Here is a 25,475-nt window from a genome sequence, read left to right as displayed (position 1 = left end):
GAGGTTCTGTAACATATGCTTTTTTACAAGAAGAGGTTGTCAGTCTCTAGCCCAACCCCCAACCTGGAGGGCCAGGGACTCTTCTGTTAGGGTTGCCATACCTATGTCTGTTTTGGTTCGCGGTTGGTATTTTTATTTTCCACCTATCTACCGGTCCTAGGACCGGTTAGGGCGTTCTCATATCCACAACCTGGGGACGCGCCTGGATTTTCTGATAGTTTGCCTATTAATAATAATGCTGCTGCAAGGTCTTTAGATCAGTAATCGGTGAACATCGGTGGGTATATTCTACGAGGGATATAGTTGAACAAAGTACCTGGATGTTTCTGTAGTATACTTTAGAAATTTTTCTGTATGACTTGTGTAGAAACATTATTGACATTGCAATAGTAAATGATTCAGTGACGTGGTTGTCTCTGAACTCTGAATAGAAATGTCAAGATAAGGACGTCATAAAAGAAGGACGTTTTTGTTAGAGTTAGGCAACAAAAGAGTTAGGAATAACAATTTAATTTCGTTTAACCAACAAAACAAAAGAAAGTATTAACCAGATATTAAAAGAACTGAAAGGTCATTACAACGTAGAAGAATCCACCGAATAATCAAATTTACTCCAACTAAAACAAAAGGAAGCTGCCATACTTACCCAAGGAAAAAAGATTGCAGGCATCAAAGCAAATAATGTAAATGTAATAATATTGTGTGTCAATCACACAGCAAGAAAGGTAAAATATATAATAAAAAATGTTAAATCTGATTTAAAAATTTTTGAATACAATGATATTTCTAAATGTTTAAATTATTTCTAGTAAAGTTATTGATTGGTAAAAAGGTGTTCAAAACTATAACATCTTAAAACTGCTTTTATATCATTCTAACAATCATTTTGTATAAATATACAAAAAGACACTTGTGCAACAGTTCGCCCCATCTGGTACTGGGTGTTTTCAAATTGACTTGGTATTAGAAAAGTAAAAGACATCTTAGAACAGTAGAAAAAGATAAGCATGAAAAAATTTGAAACCGGCCCTGGAAGTTTTCGTTTATAACAAGTTGGTATAATTTATTTAGACACTATCAGCATTAAATTCAATCTAGCATCTCACATACACAAACGCTGATAAAGTTATTCATTCAACTCATGACGAAAATATGTGAAATTCCGGCAAAAGTGACTGTAAAGAATGGGCCAAAGATAGCCTCGTGATTAATCTCTTTCAATGGGGAGCCCTTTTAGATTTACAGTGTGTTGTTGTGTATATTTTGCGAGGTATAGAGAAAAAGAATGAGCATTTTTTTCTCTGCAATAAAAACGCCATCTAGCAGAGTACGCTTCTCTGGTGACAAATTGTAGCCTCTAAACGGAAAAAGAAAACTTTTCGCTAAAAATTTTGTTTCGACTAGGACAATAGAACTGTTCCGGTAGTCGAATAAAATGTTACGTCTATAAATATGGGTTATAATTATATAAGTTTAAGATCTCGTCCAAAAATATTTATTACATTACATTAAAAGAGTTTTAACCCATTAGCGCCTAGGGCATTTTTTTAAAACATAATCCTAATATTAACTAATTACAATTATTTTAAACAAAACTTTAACTTAAATATGTATATACAACATTCTTAACTGCTCTGAAGGACCTGGTGGATAATATTTCTCCATTCGCTTCTATTTTGTGCTTTTGTTCACCTTCACTTGTTTAAGGTCTTTCTCCCCTTTACTAATCCACCTCATTCTGGGTCTACCTCTCCTTTTGGAGCCGATTAGTTTTCTGGTTATTACTAGTTTAGGCATTCTGTTTGCTGCCATTCTTTCCACATGTCCCAACCATCTGATTCTTTGTGACTTGACGAACTTAGTAATGGTAGGTTCTTTGTATAAAGCCATTAACTCATTGTTGGTTCTTCTCTCCCAACCATCTTCGGTCTTCTGGCCTCCGAATATGCGTCTCAATATTTTCCTTTCCCATCTTTCCAGAGTATCCTCTTCCTTCTTATTTAATGTCCATGTCTCACCGGCATATGTTACTGTGGGTCGAATTACTGTTTAATATATTCTGAGTTTACCTTGTCTAGAAACGTATTTTGAGTTCAGTAGGGCTCTTAAACTACCTAATTTTGTATTCCCTTTTGCTATTCTGGCTTCGAGCTTCCATTTCCCTTTTTCATTTTCATCGAAAACTACACCCAGGTATTCAAATTTGTCCACCCTTTTAAAACTATAGCTTTTATCACTTACAGACCTCACACTAAAGTCTACTTTTTTCCCTTTTGTTCAATCCGAATTTCTGTGCTTCTTCAATGATTTTCTTCACTCTTCTTAATTCTTTCTCGGCTTGTGCTAGGATCGGTAGATCGTCAGTAAATGCCAAGCACTGGTGCTCATTTTTCATGATCGTTTCTTCCACCTTCATGCTGCATTTTCTGATTACAGTTTCTAACACTAAGTTGAATAATGTAGTGGATAAAGGATCTCCCTGTCTCAAGCCTTTTGCAACCGTAAATTGATCTGATATATGAACTGCCAAGCAATTTCACACGTAGAGTTATTTAGGGGCCTTTTTACTAGCAGGATCAGTTTCTTTGGTATACCCAAATGTTCCATTGCTCGATACATTTTGACTCTATCGACTCTATCATATACTTATCTAAAATCCACAAACAAAACATGCACGGGAACTTTACCTGCATAACAAGTCGTTTGTATCTCCTTTAATGAGAAGATTTGGTCTACAGTAGATCTGTCTTTTCTAAAGCCGGTCTGATACTCATGTAGGATTGTTTCCGTATAGCAATTTAGTTTATTTGTCAATATTCTTGCCAAGATTTTGTATACCGTGTCTAGTAATGCTATACCTCTATAGTTGTCACACTTCAGTTTGTCTCCTTTTTTTGCAGAGGCCATATGCGGGCCTCATACCACTCCGATGGCACTCTTTTCTTTTCCCATACTTGCACCAGTAGCTGGTATATTTTTCTTTGTAGTTGTTCTCCACCAAACTTGATCGTTTCTATGCATATGTCATTTTTACCAGGACTTCTGTTATTTTTCATTTCTTGAATTGCTGTCACCACCTCCTCCTCTGTAGACTGCCTTTCAACTATCGCATCTTTTCCAACCGTCCAGTTGTCTACTGCTTCGTGCTCCACCTCACCATTTAATAATTCTTCAAAATGTTTTTCGATTCCGTCATTATTTCTGCCGGATCGCTAATTAAATTTTCGTCTTTACCTTTCATATAACTACAGTGGCTTTGATAACCTTTTCCCATCTTTTTAACTTTTTGATAGAACGACCTCACCTCTTTGTTTATAAACTTCTCTTCTATCTCTTTTAATTTCAACTCATTGTGGTATCTCTTTTTCTTTTTACACAGAGCTTTCAATCTTTCTCGAATTATTCTATATTCTTGTTTTTTACACTATCTATTATCTGTTAATATTTGTTGTCTGATCTTCTTCTTTTCCTTTGCTATCGCCTGACACTCTTCGTCAAACCAATCTTTGTTTGTACTTTTCTTGGAGTCGCACTTAACTATTTTCTCGCTATAACTATAGCTATAACTTATAGCTTCTCCTACGGCAGATTTAATTTGTTCCAAGGCTTGATCTGTCTGTAAATTTTGGTCACATTGTTGTAGAGTTTTATTTATTTCTTCTTCATATTTATTTTTTATTTCTACTTCCTTAAGTTTTTCAATATTGTACTTTCTCTTCGTTTTATTATTCGATTTCTCTTTCTCTGAGATGAGATTGTCATATTAAATTCTTTTGCTCTTATGTTAAATCTGTGGACCAGTCTTTACGGACTATCTTCATCTTGGGCTATCAATATTGCGTCGTCTACATCACAGAATATTTTGATTTATTTGTTTCCATTCTGTATCCTCTTCCTTTGATAGCGGTTTTGATGATTTCATCCATGATCAAATTGAAGAGCATGAGGCTCAATGAATTCCCTTGTCTTATTCCGCTGCCTATTTGCCTATTTCTATAGAATCTGTAGGTTGGCCATCTATTCTGACTTCCATTTTGTTGTTTTGGTGGATGTTTTTGATAGTTTTTTATAATATTTAGGGGAACTTCTCTATTATACAGAAGATGGATTACATCTTTGAGTCTTACTCTGTCAAACGCTTTCTTTAGGTCAATCAGACACAGAAATGCTGGTCTATTATACACTAGTGATTTCTCAGTAGTTTGCTTTATAACGAATATTGCATCTGCATCTAATACATTGTTTTAAACCTACTTTTCTAATAATTGAAATTCGAAATCTGTTGCTTTTTTATTGGTATACACTTTTCGTATAACGTAGGAGGGTTAAATGTGTAATAGTACAAATTAAAAATTCTTAGGAAATAGGCCCAGTTTCCTTTTCACCCTTATCTAACGCAGACTGATTCTACTTTATTACCATACTCAAAAGAATATATTTGTGTGCTAATTAGCCCTAAACGGGCAATTTATTCACCGAAGCAGCTCTCATAAATATTTAAATGGGCTAAGTTGTACATTCAATTACTTAGCTTTCCTTTCTCGAAAATTCTTTTCGGAAAAGTACGTACTAACGACGAAAAGTGTAGCTTCAGATTGCGTAAATAAAATCATTATAAATCTGTCCAATTTTTGAAAGAAAGTAGGCAGAACGACGAAATGGTTACACGCTTTCCTAAACACTGTGACTGAGCAGATGATTAATGAGATAAGGAGAGCAACCTTTTAAAAAAAGTTACGGAGCCTTTTTATAATTTTAAATTGTACCAAACATATATATTTTTTATCTGTGAATTATACAGATGTAGTGATATTACTGAGTTAAAATGAGTTTTTGTAATCTTTAAACTCATTTAAGATTATTATTTTTATGAATGCTTCTTAAATGCTTCAAATAATTACATAAAAATAAACATATTAATCCTTTAAAGGCGTATATCTTAAACGACAAGATTGAAAATTTGACTGGAATGTTAAAAGGGACTAAAAATAACGTAAAAACATTTGATTCGTAACAAATATATTGCAAATAAAAAAGTTTGATAATGTAACCCTATGGTCACATTGACCATTTATGGTTTTATTTAAAACATAACTTACTTACTTATGAAATGACACAAAACAATTTTATTTATCTGTAATACAAAGTCTAGCATTACATTTTTCACACTGAAATCGACTTGTACCCTTTTAACAGTACCTACACCTCCCTTTCGTTGTGTGGACAGGCCAATGGCCAACACAATCTTTTTTTGTCATATCATCTGGTCTAGCAATAACTGGATATTTAATTTTTTCTATTGAAACCATATTCAAAGAGCTAGATCTACCACGTCGACATTATTTCCCGGCATTAGCTAATGAGGATGCAAGCTCTTTTCGAAAAACTTTTAAAGGTTTATATTTTTTTATATTTAAACCTCACAATCACTACGATAGATAAGCCAAGCATTTACGACGCTTATATTCAGAAGACTAACCGCCATTCTTCCCTATTTAACCATAGGCCTGGAGGGATTTCTCTTTCCTCTAGTTCTTTTTCAATTCCCTCTCTCCAGGTCTCCCTCCCTCTTCTTCTCGGCCTTCCTCTTTTTCTTCTTCCTTGTGGTGTCCACGTCAAAATCTGTTTCGTAGCCCTGTCATCTGGCATTCTCTGTACATGGCCGTACCATATTAACTGTTTTGTTTCTATGTCATCAACTATTGTATGCTTGACTCCCATCATTTCTCGTATTCTCTCATTTCGTATCCGATCTCTTCTTGATTTGTCCGCTGCTCTTCTCCAGAAGTCCATTTCTGTTGCTAGTAACAGTTTCTCTGTTCTTTGTTTCATTGGCCAAACTTCACTGCCATATGTGATTACACTTTTAAGTATGGTGTTGTATATGAATTGTTTATTCGCTTTAGATATTGTTTGTCCCACAGAATGCCCTTCATCATGGATATGGCTTTTCTACCCTGTATGTATTTGTCTTTTATAGCAGCATCGAGTGTTCCCTCTTGAGTTATCTTCATACCCAGGTACTTGTATTCATCATCTAGTGGTTTTATCTTTTCCAAAATAAAATAAATTGTCGTGTAAGTCTGGTTCTTCCTCTGTCTCACTCTCTTTAGTATCAGACTCACCAATTCTTTCATCCGTTGGATCTTCCGCATCTGTGTCTGGTTCATCACCGAAATCTTCCACTTGGTTAGGAGCATCTTCATTTTCGTCCTCTTCTAACATAAATCTTCGAAGATATTATACATTATTTGGATTATTTAGGTTATAAATCCGCTTTGCAGTCACTATACTGAAAATAAAAATATAAAAGAACACTCATCTATAATAAATAAGCCAAAAGTGGCCTAAAATACGACCAAAGTAAAACAACACTTACACGTTATGTCACAATGTATCAATATGATACAATATGTTTGTATGTAAACCCACTCAATCACTAGGACGTTATGAATACGACCGAGCGGTAGACTAAACCGGTCTAGGAAGGTACTATGAAGGTGAGTTGTCCTTAATTTAGGGATCAATAATAGCATTGAAAATTGGCGAGCTTGTATTATTTTGATAAACATGCGACTGACTGAGGGTTAAATACAAAACTCAGCTCTAATTTAACCATCAAATCTAAATAATCCGCCTTGATATGGGATAACATAACTTTAACAAAAATTATAACAAAAAACAAATTTATTTAAAAAAATTTGTCCAAATTGCCTCCTCTCGGGATTAGTGCCACACCTGATGAAAAGATAGGTACTTTCATGTAGTGATAGCAGTGCCTGCTGTTTTTACTAAGGTATACCTACATTCATCTTATGTTTCGAATTCCATATTTTTCTCACAAAATTGTTACACAAAAAAAATATTTTCTATTAGTATCTTTTGAAAGTGTTATCGGATACTTTTTAATCTTGAGACAAATATTTGTTTGATATGAAATGGACACTTCCACAAAGTAATTGCCAAACAATTGTTTAAAACCCTCTCAATTTATATTAAGGTCACTTTTAATTTATGTAGGACACGAAAGGGACAAAGAGCAATAGGGTACAGTTGTTAAACAAAGTTTGAAAACAAATCTGATAGACCCAAAGAGAATTGGTTTCTAGGCCCTTTTGTAGTTGTGTTAGGAATGAGATACACGTCAAATTTTAATTGTGGACCTATTCCAATAAAATGTGCATTTTGTAAGAAATTATTTTAGCTTTGTCAACTATTTTGTTTTGTTGAAGTAAAATAAAAATATACTTCTGGTATTTTGTATTTATACAACCAATCATAGTCCTTGTTTTGTATAAAACTTAATGAGGTCGCTGGTTAAATGATAATCGATAAATAATAATAACGAAAAAAATGAAATAATTTGTTTTTAAGTAAATTAGCGAAAAATAGCAAATGTTCGTAAATAGATATGTATAATAAAATGCAATTCAAATAACAATTGGCAGATTTAATATCTTATTGTCAATTCTATATGAGATTCACTTACCTTTTGTCTGTGGTTGGGCCTCGCTCGGAGTTTAAGGACTGAGGGTAAGAATGGGATGCACACCCGATGTTGGCTTGCTTGGTTCTTCTTGCGTCTTTTCACGATGAGAGGTTCTTGTAGAGTGGCCGATCATACGAAAACAAAATATGTATGTACGCGAATCCATTGGGGTGGTTCTTCTGTTCTTAGGACCTCCGTGAATAGCCGTAAATTAAGCTTAAAGTGGCATTTTAAATTTTCTACACAAAGAATGGGTACGTTTCCTTAAGAACTCTGAAGTGTTTGGGTTGATTAATGTTTCCCAAAAACATGTTGTTTTCAGACAAGTGAATTCTCAGAACTTGACAATAATTAATCAGCCAATTTGAGAATTTAAAGGATGAACTAAAGCCTTATTATACTTAGCTAATATACTATGATTGAATAAAAGATTTAAAACTAAATAAGGTCATATTCTGAATATTAAAAATAAAATATTTAAATCAGTCTTGATACTTTTCCAAACATTCTCCGCCCCAAAACGAATGTTTTTTAAAAACAACTACAATGATAAGGATAAAAAACAAACACTTAACTATTACTATAATAACAATAGAAATGAAGAGAAATATAGTTGTTAACAAATAGGTAGTGGACAGATCTTGACCACCGGACGTTGTAGGATGCCATCTGAAGCTGTCTTCAGACTAACCACGCGTACAATACCGTCGGTGCCGTAATGCAACTCAATGATTCTGGCCAATTGCCAGCGAAGAGGAGGCTGTTGTTCATTTTTTATGAGGACTAGAGAACCTTTAATGAGAGATGGGGTTGGACTATGCCATTTAGATCGCTCTTGAAGAGAATGAATATACTCTTTAGACCATCTTTTCCAAAAGTCCCCTCTTATCCTTTGGATTAACTGCCAACGATTCAGACGGTTAATCTTTAAAGCGCTTAGATCTGGATCGGGAATTGAGTCCACTAAGGGTTCAAAAACTAAAAAATGACCAGGAGTCAGTGCCTGCAAGTCATTAGGGTCAGAGCTTGCTGCATACAAAGGACGGGAGTTAAGAACTGCCTCGATTTGAGTCATAAGAGTATAGAACTCTTCATAAGTCAAAATTTGTGTACCCAAAACACGATACATATGGTTCTTGAATGATTTGACCCCAGCCTCGGCTAACCCATTAAAATGAGGGGCACCGGGTGGATTAAAATCCCAGGTAATAGAAAGAGTCTCAGCAGCAGATTGAGCTAGTTTAATGATTTCGTTGCTGGCTCCCTTAAAATTGGTACCTTGATCACTCCTAATGGTTAGGCACTTACCGCGTCGAGATACAAATCTACGAAAGGCAGCCAAAAAGGACTCAGAACTAAGATTTGAAGTTACTTCCAGATGAATGGCCTTTGTACTCGTACACACGAATACACAAACATATCCTTTATATGTTTTTGCACCTCTATGTTTGGACATTAATAACGAGAATGGTCCTGCAAAATCCACACAAACAGACAGGAAAGCACGTAACGGAGTAACTCGGACAGTTGGCAAGTTTGCCATAAAGGGGTTGTAAGATTTAGGTCGGCATCTAAAACAACGAATGCACTTCGACAAACAGCGATGAATGGCACTTTTCGGAGACAGAATCCAAAAACGTTGAAGCAATAAATAATGCATAGCCTTTAAACCAGGGTGCAGATGCGTTTGATGAGTCCATTCGATGATTAAATCGGTGAGACGATGAGTTTTGGGTAATAGCAATGGATGTTTTACATCAAAAGACAACCGAGACTTTTGTAATCGACCTCCTACTCTCAAAAGACCATATTCATCAATAAAGGGTGCGAGTTTACGAAAAGGTTTGGGTAACAGCGAATTTTGTTGAATTTTGAGGAAAATATCCGAAAAAACGTCAGCTTGTACGTGCTTAACAATGTATCGTAACGCAGATTCCATCTCTAAATGACTGTTCAGGGAATCGAAAGATGCAGCATTGTTTTTTCTTTGAAGTTTAGCCACGAATTTTAAGACGTAAACCATGACTTTCTGAATTTTTATCAGGGATGAAAATTTTGAAAGTAAAGTAGAGATGATATTATCCGAAATGACCGGTATCAATGATAATACAGTGGGCAATTTTTCTTCTAACATTTCCGTGGAGTGGGAGGAGTGAAAATTAACTTGAGAGGGCCAACACTCCCTTGACTTCGAAAGAAAATCAGGACCACGCCACCAGAGTGAAAATTGTAGTAGTTGTGCCGGTGTCAAACCACGACTAGCACAATCAGCAGGGTTTTGGTTAGATGGCACATAATGCCAAGAAGAACATGGTATAAGTTCTTGTATGTGTCTTACTCGATTGGCAATAAAGGTTTTCCATTTATGCGGAGAAGAATTAACCCAAGTAAGAGCAATCGTGGAATCCGACCAAACATGAATATCGGAAAAAGAAAAGATATGCTTAAACGACTCTTTAATGAAGGCGACTAGATCCGCCAGCAATACAGCTGCCAACAGTTCCAATCTTGCAATAGATTGTGTCTTCAGAGGAGAAACTCGACATTTAGCACACACAAGTACAGTTTCAAATTTATCAGAAGTACTAAATCGGAAATATACAACGCTGGCGTATCCTAACTCTGAAGCATCGCAGAATCCATGAATCTCAACTTTAGAAGATTTATTAAAGCCGAAGTGTCTAGGGATTTGAATGTTTGCAAGGTCAGGTAACTCGGTTTTAAACTGATGCCATACCTGTTGTATTTGTTCAGGTGGTTCATCATCCCAAGATACATTGGATTGCCACAACTGTTGTAGCAGACGTTTGGCCCTTAAAAGACACGGGGAGATGAAACCAAGAGGATCAAAAATACGACTAATTTCCGAAAGAATAGCCCGCTTTGTACAAGTTTTGTCAAGGGGACAATAAGAATAAGAAAAGACGTCAGTCGACGGGTCCCATTTCAGGCCTAGCACCTTAATAACGGAAGGTTCCTCTTTATCAAACGAACAGGATGTCAGAATATCGGAGCCAAAATCTTGGAGTAGACTGGGATGGTTGCTGGCCCATTTGCCTAGCTCAAAACCCCCGAGCTTTAAAAGTTGAATGAGCTCTAACTGTAGAGAGCGGGTAGATGACAGAGAATCACTTCCTAATAGACCGTCGTCAATATAAAAATGTCGCGTTAAAGCTTGTGAAGCATTAGGGAAACGAGACTCTGCCGACTCAGCTAACTCTTGTAAGGTTTTTAATGCGAGATAAGGTGAAGAAGAAACACCGTACGTAACAGTACGTAAAAAGTATTCTTGGAGAGGTTTAGAAGAATCCGACCTCCAGAGAATTCTTTGATAATTCCAAAATTCTCTGTTTACGTTAATTTGTCGATACATTTGCTTTATATCGCACGTGAAGCAGTAACGAAAATATCGAAAATTAAGTAAAAGCGAAGAGATGTCCTTTTGAAGCTTAGGACCTGTATATAAAGTATCATTGAGAGACACACCTCGAACGTCACGTAGACTGGCGTCGAAGACAACACGAATTTTGGAAACAAGAGACGAATTAACAAGTTGTTTTTTGAAAACTGCGTGATGAGCAAAATAATACGAGGTAGGCGATTTAAAATCGGATTCAGGAACCGGGACCATATGTTGGGAAGTAATATATTCATTCATAAACTCAACATATTTTTCTTTGAGAGCCGGAATTTTCTTAAAACGATTCTCTAACATGCAAAAACGACGATATGCTTGAGAATAAGTATCGCAAAAGACAGGATTGGGTTGTCGAAACGGTAGAGGAACAGAAAATCTGCCTGTTGACTCTCGGAAAGTAAATGCCTTATAAATATTTTCACAAACTTGATCGTCATGGGACAAAATGACAGGTTTAGATATATTTTCGACTTCCCAAAACCTTTGTAAAAGACTATCTATGTTTGTATCCATAGACGTATGTAAAGCGGTAAAATTACAATTTGAAAGATCCGTAGAGACTCGCCCTTGTAGCACATAACCGAAAATGGTTTCTAAAGCGACAGGTTGGTTTGGTTCGCCAAGAATTCGACCAGACTTTAAAAAGAGAGGAACTAATTCAGCACCTATCAGCATGTCTATCGGACCGGGTTGATAGAATGTGTGATCTGCTAATTTCAGATCACGTATATGAATAAGATCGTGAGGATTGATAAATACCTTAGGTTGATTTGAACACACCTTTTTCACAATGATTGCGTCTAACGAGAAGATCGGGCCGTCACGATCACACGGTTTAATATGACAGAACGTGGTACCCTGAGTGGTACACGTCGACATTCCGTTTAGACCTTCCACTGGGATTGATAAATTATTACGGGAAAGACCTAAGCGCCGAAAACATCTATCTGAAATAAAATTAGCCATCGAGCCTGTATCCAGTAGGATACGAACTTTCTGAAAATTACCGTAGACATCTTTAATGTGTATCAAACATGTTGATAATAATACAGACGAGAATGTTAAACGTGATTGTGTGGAAAGGTTAGCGTTTATTAGAGACGTCGGCGCAAAACTAGACGTTGAGGTTTGAGGCGTCTCTAATGTAGGGTTGTGATTCTCATTAGAAGTTGGAATTTGAGGAGGCGGTTGACTGAATAAACAAGATTCGTTGGAACTTGGGTAGAAATGAAGAACAGTGTGATGTCGTGATTGGCAAACCCTACATGTTCCCGAAGAATTACAGTTCACGACGGGATGAGATGTACCCAAACAGTTGAAGCATAAATTATGGCGTTTAACTAACGAGATACGTTCTTGCGTCGTTTTAGCGAGAAAGGATGAACATCTATATAAAGGGTGAACATCAGAACACAAGACACATTTACCCCCTTGATAAGTTACCTTCGTTCGATTGGTGGCACTGACGAAACTAGATGTAAACGGTTTTTTATTAGAATGATGAGCAAATGATCGCGAGTGAGACTGGGTAGAAAGGGTTAATGAATTAAACTGAACAGATTCCAAAGCTATACATTGTCTTTCTAGAAATGAAATCAATTGCCTGTAAGTGGGAATGTCACAGCTTCGACTGTTTTCTAATTCAAAATCTGTACGAGTTTTATTGTCCAATTTGTTCGACAACATATTGAATAATAGGAAATCCCATTGCTCCACCGGGAAATCAAGAACACGTAAAGCAGCAACATTTTCCGTGAAAGTATTTAAGAGATTTCTTAAATTAGAAGAAGTGGAATTTTTAATAACCGAAGCGTGGAAAATATCGTTATAATATTGGGTAGCAAGAATTCGTTTATTCTGATACCTTTTCCCTAGAATCTCATAAGCAATCTGATAATTTGCATCGGTCAGGGGAATGCCTTTAATAAGAGCCAAAGGTTCTTGACTAATAGACGTAATAAGAAACCGGAATTTTTCCACATCGGACAAATCGTGATTGTGATGAATTAAACTGTTAAATAGGTCGAAGAAACTAGGCCAATCTCGAAAATTGCCTGAAAATGTGGGTATATTAAGCTTTGGAAGTCTAACTGAAGGCCTTGAAGATTGTGCATTGGAATGTGAGGAGATATTCGAAGAAGAAGACGAATCCCTAATTAAAAAATCACTCTTGATGGATTTTACTCCGTAGTATGCCTGATCGGCGGCCACCCTAAACTTATCTTGCTCTGAAAATTCCTCATCGGTTATTGATCCGATGATTAGATTGTGAGCTGTATGGAATTCTTGGTAAATAGCATCGATTTCCTCTGCCCTGGCTAAGAATAACGATTTGACAGTATCATCCCTTGAGGCTTGAATACCTGCCTCATGGGCTTCCCTCAATCTAGAATACGCTGTTTGACGCGCCAAGTTGGCTTTGTTTATTTTGCTGGACATTGTAAGATAAAAGAAACGAAAAAGAGGACAATGCAAACAAAATTAAGCAAATCGAACACTAAAGAAATGCCTTAGATTGAAAGAAGAGAAATGCTCTTCTTGGTTTCAGACAAAATTCTGAACAAACAAGTGAAGTATCGATAAAAAGCTAACTAACGAAAGGTATAGCGACAAAAGAAATCAAAAGAACTGTGTTTAAATTATTATGCAAGACGTAGAGAATAAGTTGGAAAGAGTGATAAAAGTAGAATAAAAATAATTCATAAAATCAACACAAAAAAAATGTAAAAATGTAATACAACGTTAATAAATCATAAAAGTGATATATATGAATAATTAATATATGTAATATAAGTCAAAATGTGTAATATAAAAGTACCTATTGATATTATAAATTATAACAGTCGAAATAAATTTAAAAATTGTTACGTAAATATGACCAAATTTAATTATGTAAATTAAATTTAAAAGGATGCCGAAGGACCGAAGTAAAGTTAAATTGAAAAGAAAAAAAACAATTTATTAAAATGAATTAATTGAAACACAATGAAATTAATTGAATCAAAGTCAAAAAAAATTATTATTTATCATCCTCGCTCGAAGTGGCCAAATGTTTTGTATAAAACTTAATGAGGTCGCTGGTTAAATGATAATCGATAAATAATAATAACGAAAAAAATGAAATAATTTGTTTTTAAGTAAATTAGCGAAAAATAGCAAATGTTCGTAAATAGATATGTATAATAAAATGCAATTCAAATAACAATTGGCAGATTTAATATCTTATTGTCAATTCTATATGAGATTCACTTACCTTTTGTCTGTGGTTGGGCCTCGCTCGGAGTTTAAGGACTGAGGGTAAGAATGGGATGCACACCCGATGTTGGCTTGCTTGGTTCTTCTTGCGTCTTTTCACGATGAGAGGTTCTTGTAGAGTGGCCGATCATACGAAAACAAAATATGTATGTACGCGAATCCATTGGGGTGGTTCTTCTGTTCTTAGGACCTCCGTGAATAGCCGTAAATTAAGCTTAAAGTGGCATTTTAAATTTTCTACACAAAGAATGGGTACGTTTCCTTAAGAACTCTGAAGTGTTTGGGTTGATTAATGTTTCCCAAAAACATGTTGTTTTCAGACAAGTGAATTCTCAGAACTTGACAATAATTAATCAGCCAATTTGAGAATTTAAAGGATGAACTAAAGCCTTATTATACTTAGCTAATATACTATGATTGAATAAAAGATTTAAAACTAAATAAGGTCATATTCTGAATATTAAAAATAAAATATTTAAATCAGTCTTGATACTTTTCCAAACAGTCCTTTTAATCAATAAAATCTTTTATTGCTACATAGACAATTAAATCATTTAATTAATTCGGTTTTATTTATAAAAAAAGTTTAATATTTAATAAAGTAAAATTTATAATTCATTTATCAATATTTTTTTTATTAATTGATTCTCTCCATATACAGGGCCAGCTTCACTTGAAGCTGGACCTACATGATCTATGCAGCTGCAATTGTACAGTCTCTGCAATTGAAGGGTTCGGTGCAAAAACTTTTTTTTATTTGTGGAAAATTAATAAAAACTTTCTAATATTGTTATTTGTAGGAATTTTTTCTCAAAAAAAATATCAATTAAGTAATGGTATTGGAAAATAATTTAATACCAAACTGATAACAAAATATTGTTTTGCGACCTCGGCAAAGTCTTGGAGCTGCCTGTTTTTTGCACCGAACCTCCAAACAGTACACAAATAAAGTAACAGTATCGCGTTCAGCATTTATCTATCATAAAATAAAAACATAACTTTATTTTTTAACTTAAGCAACTCTACAAAACAAGAAAAATTTTCAGCAAAGAAAACTGATCAGCATAATATATGTATATAAAATTAGAAATCTTTAGTTTTAACTTCGCCACTGTCACTGTCCAGTTCTTCTTCTAGTTATTGTAAATTTTTATTTGAGTTTCGTATTTGTACTACCAGTTATATACTAGCGGACCAACTCGACATCGAGTTTTGATGTAAGTTTTGCTGATATTCAAGAGGAGCGGAGTCTAACGATCCATCGTTTCCATCGCCTGGTGTAAATGTTCTAAAAATCCTAAAAATAAACTGTATCGACGCCAATTTTTTTAAATTGAAAATCGATACAGTAGTTTTTTAGGATTTTCAGGAATATTTACATTAGGAAACGGAAACAATATGATTGTTAGACTCCGCTCCTCTTAAATAAAAAACGGAAGTAAAACCGGAAGTAACTTTTTTTTTGCATATTTTAGATTGTAAAATGCCACGTTTAAGGAAAAGAAGTCGGTTTGAGAACTCTAACTAACTAACTAAATTTATATTTAAATATTACTTAAATTTAAAAAATACAGAAAACAGTATGATGCTCCGCGCTAGTCTACACTACCGCCTACTGTTCCACTTTTTTGAGAATACGCCACAATTTTACTTTATAATAAGTTTATTTTTCACTTATTTATTTAAAATAAACCTAATTTAAAGTAAAATTGTGGCTTATTCCCAACAAAATTAATAATATATTTCTAACTAATAAATTAAAAACAAAGTAATGCTTACCTCATTATTTAATTCTTCAAGTATTAAACTCAAAACGTAGTCTAAATCTCAAATTATCAATCACAACACCTCACACACGCTGTACTTGTTGGAAACAGAATACTTTCTAACTAAACATAAAAATAAAAAATACCAACTCATCAGATAGTGTAAAACAGACCCCATAAATTAAAATCGGAGACAGGAGGATCCCGAATTTTGAGTGGTCATTATCGTTATTCCTTAAGTGGAAACACTTGTTGGTGCATTCCAGCATTCGAGAATTGACGCGTTGTTGCATTGTGTATAATATTGAATTCCTATACTTTACTATAGGAAAAATTCATTTTATGGCCGTCATTTTTAAACCGGTTCGAATTTTTTAAATTTTAAACCTTAGGGGGAATCTACTCAACAATCTGTTTAATTATTTGAAAAAATTATTCTCCTATCTATCACCGTTTAGTAGGAATATTGCGCACAAGAAAAGGGCTTAGCCTTTTAGTATATAAGATTGGAGGTACGTATTTATATGCAGAGACATCACATTTGCTATTTTTTGGGGTTTATTTTAAGTAAAAATGAGTTTAGTACTTGGCCAAACTAAAACTGCATTAGGTTTTTTGATGACAAATGATGAATATAGAGTGATAGCTGCTGTAACACTACACTGTCTTATGTTATTTTTTTTTGACGATGCTTGGAGATAAAATCTTTCTTTTTGTTGGTTACTTATGACTTTTTAAAAAATAGGTTTAAAAGTATTTGAAAAAGCGATGATCATATCCTGGGTAACGTTTGTTACGCGAAACTGTTTTGACGTTTTCTTGACTAATTTTTTCTATTCAGAAGGCAAGTATACTATTTCTTTTTATCGTTTTTCTTTTTCAATCAGACCAAAGCAACCGTCACACGGTAGAAAGCTATGACCAGGTTCTGGAAAGTGATGTATAATTTTCTGAATATTACTATTGAAAGCATTAATAAATGTATGAAAGAACTGCAGGACAAAGTTTGTTAAATAATGATGTAAAAAACTTACCACTGCGTCACAACCTTTTTGGCAGTGAGCTCATCGTACATATAAAAAGTAGCCTCTCTTTTCTTGGCAGAATGTAAACAAAAGTTCTATTGCCATAACTGCCTTTTATAGAATAAGTCACCTGAAGGAATATGTGACAGTGGCAGGTTTTGTTGGTAATCAAGTATCTGATCTGGGATGACCAAAAATAAGATTATAATTGAGAATAAATTGCCGATGATAAAAATCATATGTTACTAGTGATTTAATATTCCTAATAAATTTTTGGCGTCTTCTAGGAGAACGTACTTTTTTGGCTCATATTTTTCTGGCTCATATTTTTCAAGGTACAGGCAATGCATTTTTGCAAAACTTGACTCACGATATAAAAAATACTTTTTCTGATTATCTTCCCTACTATAGTGAGATTTTCTTTTGGGAAAACTCCGAAAATGTTCGTCGGTTTGCGCTATTATTGCTTCACTGATTTTGTTCGCTCTATTGGAATGCTTCCCACGCCTATTGGAAGGTGACATAATACTACTAGAAGTCAGATTTTTGGCAATCTGAGACACTCTATTTTTTGATACTCCATGCAAAGAACAACATGTCTTTTTGCATACTATGCTGTCCTCGTTTTCTACACGTAACTAAAAAAAAGATATTTTAGAACCAACAATTATAGTTTGTAACAAAAATATTACCTTATACTTATAGGTGCTGTCTTTTTCTCTCCCCTCTCCTGTAGTCGGGCGTTCTTTTGCACCTTTGACACGCTGATTAATCCTCCTAGATAAATGTCTTGTTCAGTTTTATCTCCCGTACTATAAAACTGCTCAAATATATTCTGTTTGTGGGAATCGTCTATTTTAGTAAAAGATCTTTTTCTACAATGGCAATTTGTTCCAGTAGTTTTCTTTTAAATTACTTTTTTTTGCCGAATTAATATATTCCTTCCCTCCAGTCCATTCACTTTTCACCGTTTCAACGTTTTAAATGCTTTGATCAAATCGGAGGAATATGATAACACGTAGTCAGTATCAGAATCTGCAACTGGATCTTCCTCACCAGATTTACCACTTGAACTAATATTCATAATGTAACGATATTTTTTACACTTTATTCGTACCTCCGACACACAACTGCAATGTTAAAAACAAATAATTGAAGTGCTATGCTATTCGGTGTGTCATCGACCGTGGCCTGATTCTCCAATGTTGCCAATGCTGCCAATGGCGTTAAGAAACAGTCATCTCCTGGAGTTGACCGATTCTTGCACATAAGTACTCGTATCTATTGATGCAGTCAACTCCTTAGGCCATGTATTTACCTTAATATTTATTGGATATGGCTGATTCTTGCACCAGAAGATGTGCAAACATTGTTCATATACGATGCATATATAAACTGAATTTGCGTAAAAAATGGAGTTGCCTGGTTATCAGCATTTCTACTATTATTGATATCTTTGCCATTGAGTGACAAATACGCGAGTAGTCCGAGTTTGCCTTTACAAGTAGTATTAATTATTTGGTTTCTGTTACTTTTTTCTGTATACTGTACCTTTTTTGTCTTTTTTTTTGTATATTTTTGTACATTTTTTAATACAGTACATTTTCTTCTATATTAAAAAAAAATTGTCTTTAATTTATTTTCTCCAACAGTTAAAAAATTTAATATAAACATTGTTAAAATTAAACATAATACCCCAATCCAATAAAAACGGGATGTTTCACAAACACCGCGTTCTTAATACTTTAGAAAACCGAAAAACACTATCATATTAACCTGCTATTGGAATTTCAAACAAGGGTGCCAGTTATTGAATTTGGTTCTATAGCGACTACGTCAACTTGACTGTATGATGAGGGGAAATCCAAATTTAAATTCCGGAAAATATGTTGGAGGAGATACACTTAAAATTTTATTAAAACTTTATTAAAAAAGGAGTTTTGTAGGTCGTTTGGGAAGTTAATGGAGCTTGTAAAAATTGGAGGAAGTGATGTTACTGCTAAAAATTCATTTCGAAAGGTTTTTTATTAAGGGCTGTAAAGACTTTTTCATTTCACTGATATCAATGTGAAAATATGAGTATATGATGGTAAATTTTAGAAAATTTTAATAAAGTTAATACTACTCATATTTCTTGTTTAAATGTATGTTTCGGGAAATTCTGCTTATAAATCTAAGGAGCAGAAGTAATTTGACTAAAGACAAAGGTACCTAGTGAAAGTACTAAAATTCTCTCTCTAGCTCTAAAAATTTTTAAATTACTTTTGAGCCAAACTTCCACGATCAAGTTACGACATTCAATCTAGACACCATTAGGTTTTTTTCGTTTTAGCCTAATGTGTAAAAACGTAGTGTACTAGGCGTGTTTTTGTAAAATAGATTCGAATAAAGGCATATTCCATGATCTATTTTGATTCTGTTTAATTTAATACTCATCATTTAACCCGGATCTATTCACTGCTGGATATAGGACCCTCAGTCTTTTCCATGTATTTCTGTTTTGTGCTGTTTGCATCCAATTTTTGTCGATCGGTTTTATGTCATCAGACCATCTTGTTGATGGACGACCTCTACTTCGATGTGCTTCTTGTCTCGGTCTCCACTGTATTATTCGCTGTGTCGGATAACAGATGGACACAGCGAATAATTTAATACTATTTGTAATATTAATAATAATACAAATTATATTTTAATTTCTGAATATTGGCAGGTTTTGTTTTATAAACGACGTTTTTTAAGTGGCTTCATAGCAAATAGTAGTTGTTTATTTGTACTCAGCCTAAGGTCTTCTATCCGTCAATAAATCAAAATTCGTCTTATTTTAAATCAATTTTTATCCATAGTGCCCTATGATATCTCGTATGTCTCTAGACGTTCATTAATATTGAAGATACTGTGTAGTACCCTTTTAGTCGTTGCCCCGTTTGTTTTTTCCATCTAAATATATTCGTTGTATATGCCCTTTCATTTGGTATGTCGCATCTTAGGACTGGATGAGTTGTTTATTTTGTATACAGCCAGAGGCATTCTTTAAAATAAATCTATGTTTATCTGTAGTGTAAGTTAAGTAATAATGAAGATACTATGTAGTGTTCTTTTGGTAGTCGACGTGTTTGTTTTTCTTCGGTATTCGGTATATCCTTCGCTTTCATTTGCTATGGCGAATGGATTCGTTCAGTTATTTATTTTGTACTCAGTCAGAGGCCTTCTTTAAGCCATTAAATCAAAATATGTCTTTTAGTTAAACTATTTTTATCCATAGTGCCCTATAACATCTCGTATGTAACCATACCTTCATTAGTAAAGCAGGCACTGTGTAGTGCTCTTTTGGTAGTCGTTTTGTTGTTTTTTCTATCTTAATATATTTGTGTTTTCTTTCCCTTTTATTCAACGTATCACACGTTCTAATCAGACCAATATCAAAGAAGATATGATAAAATACCCTCTAAGCAATGCCGCAATATGTGTTTTTTGTGTCTCAACATATTCGCTACCCATTCTCCTTTCGAATTATGTATTATACATCACTATCCGACGAACTATTCTACCCCAACTACAAAACACTCAAAAAATGAACAGAATGAACCATAGCATTTTCTTAAGGGATTTTACATGTGAAATGAAGCAAAAACGGTATAAAAAGCGTCTTTACAGGTATTGCTTTTACTTAATTTTATTTAAATTTTGTTTTGGTAAAGCATTGACGTTTGTTAAACGTCATTTTATTTATATAGTAAGTGTATGTTTATCTTATATCTTCTTCTTTATGTGCCGTCTTCTACCGAAGGTTGGCGATCATCAAACGATAGGTTTCTCTGTTTTGTGCCGCATGTATTATGTTCGCAGCTTCTGGTATTTGAAACCATTCTCTCAAGTTTCTCAGCCAGGATTTCTTCTTTCTACCCAAACCTCTTCTACCTTCAATCTTGCCTTTCACGATAAGCTGTAGCAGACTGTACTTATCATTACGGAACATATGGCCCAGGTATGACGCTTTCCTCCTTTTAACAGTTGTGAACAATTCCACCTCTTTACCCATTCGTCTTAATACCTCTGTGTTGGTCACTCTGTCTGTTCAAGGTATCCTCAGTATGCGTCGATACAGCCACATTTCTAGAGCCGCTAACTTCTTTATAGTTGCTGCTGTTAATGTCCACCCTTCAACTCCGTAAAGTAGCGTAGAGAGTGCGTAGCATTTCGTGGCGCGCCATCGGAGGTTAACGCTTAGGTGGTGGTTGCTTAAGAGCATTCTCATTTTGATGAATTTGGATCTTGCTATTTAAATTCGGATCTTAATCTCTAGATCTGGATCCCACTTATCATTTACTGTATATCCCAGATATTTAAATCGGTATACTCTTTCAATACGTTCTACTTCAATATTCACGTCGATATGTTGAATGGTCTTTTTACTGATCACCATAAATTTGGTTTTCTTTCTATTGATCTTCAGTCCAAATTGGTTGCCAGTTGTATTAACTGTATTTAGCATCATCTGTAAATCTTCGATGTTATCGGACAGTATAACAGTATCATCTGCATATCGAAAATTACTTATTGGTACGCCATTAATCTTGATTCCCTCGTTGTACTCTTCCAGTGCCTCTAGAAATATTTGTTCCGTGTACACGTTGAAAAGCAGTGGCGGAAGAATACAGCCCTGTCTAATCCCTCTCGAAATAGTTACGTTTTCACTCACCATATGTCCATTCTTCATGTGGGCTGTTTAATTCCAATATAGATTTTTTATAATCTGGATGTCCTTAGTGTTAAGTCCTGTAAGATGTAATAGTTCTATGAGTTTGTTATGTTTGATAGTATCGAATGCTTTCTCATAGTCGATAAAACAGGCGTAAACATCTTTCTGTTGATCCAGACATTTTTGAATCAAGACTTGTATTGCAAAGAGCGGCTCTCGAGTTCCAAAACCGCATCTAAAATCGAACTGTGTTTTACTTATGCTGTGTTCTAATTTTCCTCGTATTCTGGAATGGATAATACGCAAGAATACTTTAAGGGTATGACTTATTAAACTTATAAGGCGATATTCACTACACGTCTTAGAATTTGATTTCTTGGGAAGGGGGACAAATGTAGATTTCAACCAGTCCGATGAAATTTGACCAGTATCGTATATCTTATTAAACAGTTCTAATACTACATTCAGGTTGTTCTCGTTAAAAACTCTTAAAAATTCGACTGGTATTTCATCGCATCCTGTTGCTTTCCCATCTTTCGTTTGATCTATAGCTTTTATCACCTCAGTTTTCAATATTTTTGGTCCATTCAGATCAAGAGTATTCGTAGAAATATGACGATAATCCGTAAACAAATCTTTTATGTAGTTTGCCCAAGTCTGTAACTGTTCTTTTTTATCTACAATAAGTTTGTTGTTCTCGTCTATTAACCTACCAAACTGTTTTTTCTTGTAAGTATAAGTAAACTCCTAGATTTTTTATGCATATTAAAACTATCGTGTCTTCGTTCTAACTCTTCTATCTCTTGACATTTTTCTTGTAACCATTTCTCTTTGGATTCTTTTATCTTTCTGCTGACAGTTCCATCCAGTTCTTTATATTGTTCGGGATTATTCTTATTTTTTCTCCTTCGGTCCATAAGGTGTAATATTTCCTCTGCCATCCATTCGTTCTTCTTCTTCCGCTTGTAGTCACCAATGACTTCTTTTGCACCGTTGCATATAGCGTCCCTTAAGTTGATCCAGTCTCTTTCAATATCATAAGTATTGGTTGTTAAAGCAACATTACTTTTTAATGCTATTTGTAAGCTTGACTTTTATCTCGGGATTTCTAAGTTGATCCATATCTAATTTTTTGTTATTCTGTTTCTGGATTAATATTTTTAGTCTGATTCGTAATTGGGCTACAAGAGGATTATGATCAGAGTTTATATCAGCTCCAGGATATGTTTTGGCTGATATTATTGCGTTACGGAATCGTTTTATCCTATATAATGACATATAATAAATATATATTATACGTCATTGATATGCGAAAAAATTAATTACTCTGAAGTATTAAAATTTCTGATTAACAATATTTAAATCATAAATTTGTAGAATAAATTAGCAATAAATCAACCTTATCGTTTCAAGAACAAAATATGATTAAAATGTCAAAATGCTGGTAGTTTAGATTTCTTTAATAGGTTATATTACTGGAAAAACGGCGCGACTTGTCATCATAGCCTTTTATATAGATAGATGGGATATGGCTGTTGCCCAATCTACCAATAATGGCATTTATTTTGTTAATCCCAGCTTTCTTTGTTAGTCATAGTATAGCGCCATCTATTAGTAATATTGCGATTTAGAATTACAGAAAAACTGTTTTTAATATACAATTTTTTGAAAACTACCTTGTATACAAACCTTCTCCCGATAATAACAAACACAACAAAAAAATATTTATCTAATCTAGCACGCGTTGTTTATTTTTAATTTTTAGCAAAGATCCTAAACACAACTTTAAATTTTATTTATTTCAATCGAAATTTAACCCACTGAGTTTGTACTATTCACGACGAGACTTTCGTGAGGATAAATCCACCGTATACATAATTAACAACTAATTTTCCGGTTATGATTTGAAAGCAACTTTCTCGAAATATTTTTCTGATACCAGTGGCAAGTTTCGATTTTCCATTCATTTGTTCGGTAGAAAGCTCTATTTAAATGATGTTTTCATTTCTGGTTTCGAGAATGAAAGCTTTTAGACGTTTATAAGCCCTTATATCGAACCGCGAAGAATTAGTTCAATGGGTATTGGTGTTTGAGTTTCCCTTTGAGTTTCGCCAGTTACAAATTTCACAACAGTTCTCTAAGTTGTGCTAAAGCGCTATTTCTTTTGATATGTTGCTGCTTGGGTATACACTTTCGGCGCCATAAAGATAACATTACTTTCTCATTTTTTTGGGGTACAATCTTAAATACTTAAAAAAATAATTGCATTAAAAAAATGAAATTTTCTTTAAATAAATATTGATTTTTTAGAAACTTTTTTATTTCCTGGGTTTGGTGTTCTGTTATAAATAAAACACTTTATTATTGCTTAATCGTTTCGACTTTTTCGAATCTTTGTCATTCTCAATAAGCACTTAAATTACATAAACATTACTTATTACAATTTACAGTTATGTCGGCACTGTTTGCTTATTTGCAATGGAATCATGATAAGTGGCTCGACAATGCGTTGTGGATCTTGGCCTGCTCACAAAGAAGTCGCCACTTCTGTCGATTCCTGGCAACTTCGCTCCATCTTCTAACCCTTAGAATCTGTAGGTCTCCTTTCACATCATCAATATATCTCATTCGTGGTCGTCCTCTGCTTCTTGTGCCCTCTGGTTTTGAAAATGTTAATCTCTTCATATATTCGTGATCTGACATCCTAGCAATGTGTCCAGCCCATCTAAGTCTCTGCACTTTAACGAATTTCACAATATCTGGATCGGTGTATAACTGATATAGTTCAAAGTTGTATCTAAAATACCAAGAAGTCTTTTATCATTTTGAGATAAGGTCCACGTTTCAGCCCCATATATCAAAACCGGTCTTATTAAGGTCCTGTATATATTAAGCTTTACTGCACGTTTTATATTTTTATTTTTTAAATGTTTCTGGAAACCGTGAACAGTTCTGTTTGCTATTGCTATGCGTCTTTTTATTTCGTCAAGACATTCTTTGACTTGCTCAAAGGTATGGTTGTTAAATTTGCAATGAAATGCAAACATATGACATACACTTGAAACATATATCTGCCAATGGTGCATTTACAAACAACTCAATTTATCAAGTACTTCTGTCCTTTTTTCAAAATCAAAAACATGACTATTTTCCCGAAAATGCTTAGCTAAGGCTGTAGTGTTTGATTTGTTGGTTTGTACATTATATTTCTGTGCAATAACCCGTCCATGTAGATATTGGTTTACTTGCCCCATATATTGTTATTAGTCACAACGCTCTAATTGCGGCACTGGCATAACAGTAATTCTAGAAGTCAAACTAACCACTTTGTCAGCAAAGTTCTTAAACTCTTTATCTACATTTTCTGAAATTTCGTGGTAAAGTGCTAATTTGTCTTCTTAAAATGGCGTCGATGCGGTGCTGTCTTAAGGGCCGGAGAGTAAGGAACACGTCATAGGATACTTCAGTAAAACTCTGGAAAAAGCAGAAAAAAACTACTGTGTAACAAGAAAGGAGTTAGAGGCGGTCGTCAAAGCAGCAGAACACTATCATTCGTTTCTTTATGGCAGAAGATTTTTAATAACATCCGACCATTCCGCTTTGCAATGAGGGGCTAAATAGCTGCTCCGAGGCTAATTTTGGGATCAATAGGACTCTGGCCAGAGTCCGTGAGAGGTATTATTGGATTAATTTTTAGCAAAACGTGGAATAATGGTGCAAACGATGTGACCTGTGTGCATTCAAGAAGGGACTCAAAACGAGACTTAGGAAAAAACTCCAACAATACATAAGCGGGACTACACGAAAATAAGTTTCTGTTGAC

At 34.4% G+C, this 25,475-nt stretch overlaps 1 protein-coding gene across 1 annotated transcript; it reads right to left on the bottom strand.

Moving 5' to 3' along the window:
• Window positions 1–8,105: 8,105 nt before the first annotated feature.
• On the bottom strand, window positions 8,106–13,346 carry LOC140449116 (uncharacterized). Its single transcript, XM_072542259.1, has one exon. The coding sequence runs from the start codon at window positions 13,344–13,346 to the stop codon at window positions 8,106–8,108; it is 5,241 nt and encodes a 1,746-aa protein (XP_072398360.1).
• Between the last annotated feature and the right edge of the window lie 12,129 nt (window positions 13,347–25,475).

The sequence above is a fragment of the Diabrotica undecimpunctata genome, chromosome 8 (genome assembly GCF_040954645.1).
Source record: "Diabrotica undecimpunctata isolate CICGRU chromosome 8, icDiaUnde3, whole genome shotgun sequence".
In the NCBI taxonomy this organism is placed as follows: domain Eukaryota; kingdom Metazoa; phylum Arthropoda; class Insecta; order Coleoptera; family Chrysomelidae; genus Diabrotica; species Diabrotica undecimpunctata.
The sequence above is the reverse complement of the archived record's forward strand: the minus strand, read 5'-3'. Positions and strand labels throughout refer to the sequence as shown.